The 1484-nt window shown below is 58.1% G+C and overlaps 1 protein-coding gene across 1 annotated transcript in view; it reads right to left on the reverse strand.

The window, feature by feature from the left end:
• Nkx1-1 (NK1 homeobox 1) overlaps positions 1-1484 on the reverse strand; it is a 6377-nt gene that overhangs the window by 863 nt on the left and 4030 nt on the right. The window contains exon 2 of the mRNA XM_010641907.2: positions 4-92. Within this exon, the coding sequence (XP_010640209.1) occupies positions 4-92 (89 nt within the window). The remainder of the gene's footprint in view (positions 1-3; positions 93-1484) is intronic.

Genomic DNA, 1484 nt, shown 5'->3' on the forward strand with positions numbered 1-1484 from the left:
CGCCTCATCCCCGCTGTCCGCACTTGGGCTGTGGCCGCCGCTGCTGTAGCCATTGGCCTCGGCTTCCTCCGTCTTGTAGGGCTCACTGGAGCCTGCGGAGACCGGGACAGGGAAGATGAGTCAGTTCGCCCCACACCTCCCAGGGCGCTTTCCTTCCCCTCAGAACCTCTGCCGATCCTCGGTGGTCCTCTTGACTTGGCAGAGTCTCCCTTTGCCCCCAGAGAAGGACCCTCTCCAACAGGCTGCAGCCGGGACCCAGCCCAGCGCTGTGGCACAAGCAACACAGAGCTGCGATCGATCCCGGGGCAGATACAAACTTAATTAAACTCATTTTGTGTAATGTACAAACTAGTTAAAGGCCATTTAATTTATTTCGGTGTATATTACCCTCCAATTATACCAGGCACAGGGCCAGCCAATTACCGGGCATTTGAGTGGCTGGAATGCCATTGTCCTGGGATGGGGACCGACCAGCCCAGCGGCCAAATCAGCTGTCCTGGCGTGTTCCTACCTGAGCCGGCACTGGAGCCATCCCCAGCACTGCTCTTCCAGGCCAGTCCCTGCCCCACCTGGCCTGACCCAGAGGGCCCAGCCCTGCTCTTCCACCGGCACCGGGGCTTCCGAGACTGGAGAGAAAGCCTCTCTCCTGGGCAGCACTTGATGGTGGTCTCTGCTATCAGCCCACAGGTGGTTCTAACACCAGGAGGAGCCAGCGGCTTCCCAAGAGGGGTCAAGGCCTGCCGCTCAGGCTGGCACTGAGATACCGGGCTCAGGAGACATAAATTCACCCCAGCCAGGCTCGGGGTGGGTGTGGGTGTGGGGGGACTGGCTGCATCAAGGTTAGCCGCTGTGCTGGTCCCAAGCTGTCAGCCCTGGCAGGTGCAAGAGCTGCCCCCCACTTCCCAGCATCGCTGAGCTTGCTCCTTTCCCGCCAACAGCAATGGTGGGGTCCTTGGGTGTTGGGCTCCCAAAACACGTGAAAAGAGGAGGTTCCAAAAGCCCCACTGGAGCGCTGGAGGGGTGTGCTGTGGCTGAGCTTTGCTCTGTGTCTCAGCCCGCGTAAGAAGCCCAGTGCGGGTGTTGCCTGCGGTCCAGAGCGAGAGCACCCTACAAGGTGGCCCGGCGCTCAGGCACAGGGACCGGAAGTTGGTGGAGGCAGGGGCGGGAGGGGGCTCAAAAAGCAATCAGGAGCTGGTCGAATGCAATTCGCGATCAATGGCGGCCCCTAATAAGTGTAATAGGTTTTAATCGAGTAATTATCCGAATTTTGACCCTATAATTTAGATGTTCAGGGGGAGTTTGCAAGGTGCTTGAAAGAGATATGCATGCGCCGTAATGGGATATCGACCCGACCTGGGGCGCGGGCCGCCCCATTACCGGCCTCTTTCCGCCGCTAAGCACATTTCCCTTAACTGTAATCGAAGGGATTTAATTGTTTTTCCAGAGATAACCAGCGTTTTGTCACAATTAGTCCGATTTGTCCA

Source organism: Fukomys damarensis, unplaced genomic scaffold (assembly GCF_012274545.1).
Source record: "Fukomys damarensis isolate Sample0158 unplaced genomic scaffold, DMR_v1.0_HiC HiC_scaffold_35, whole genome shotgun sequence".
In the NCBI taxonomy this organism is placed as follows: domain Eukaryota; kingdom Metazoa; phylum Chordata; class Mammalia; order Rodentia; family Bathyergidae; genus Fukomys; species Fukomys damarensis.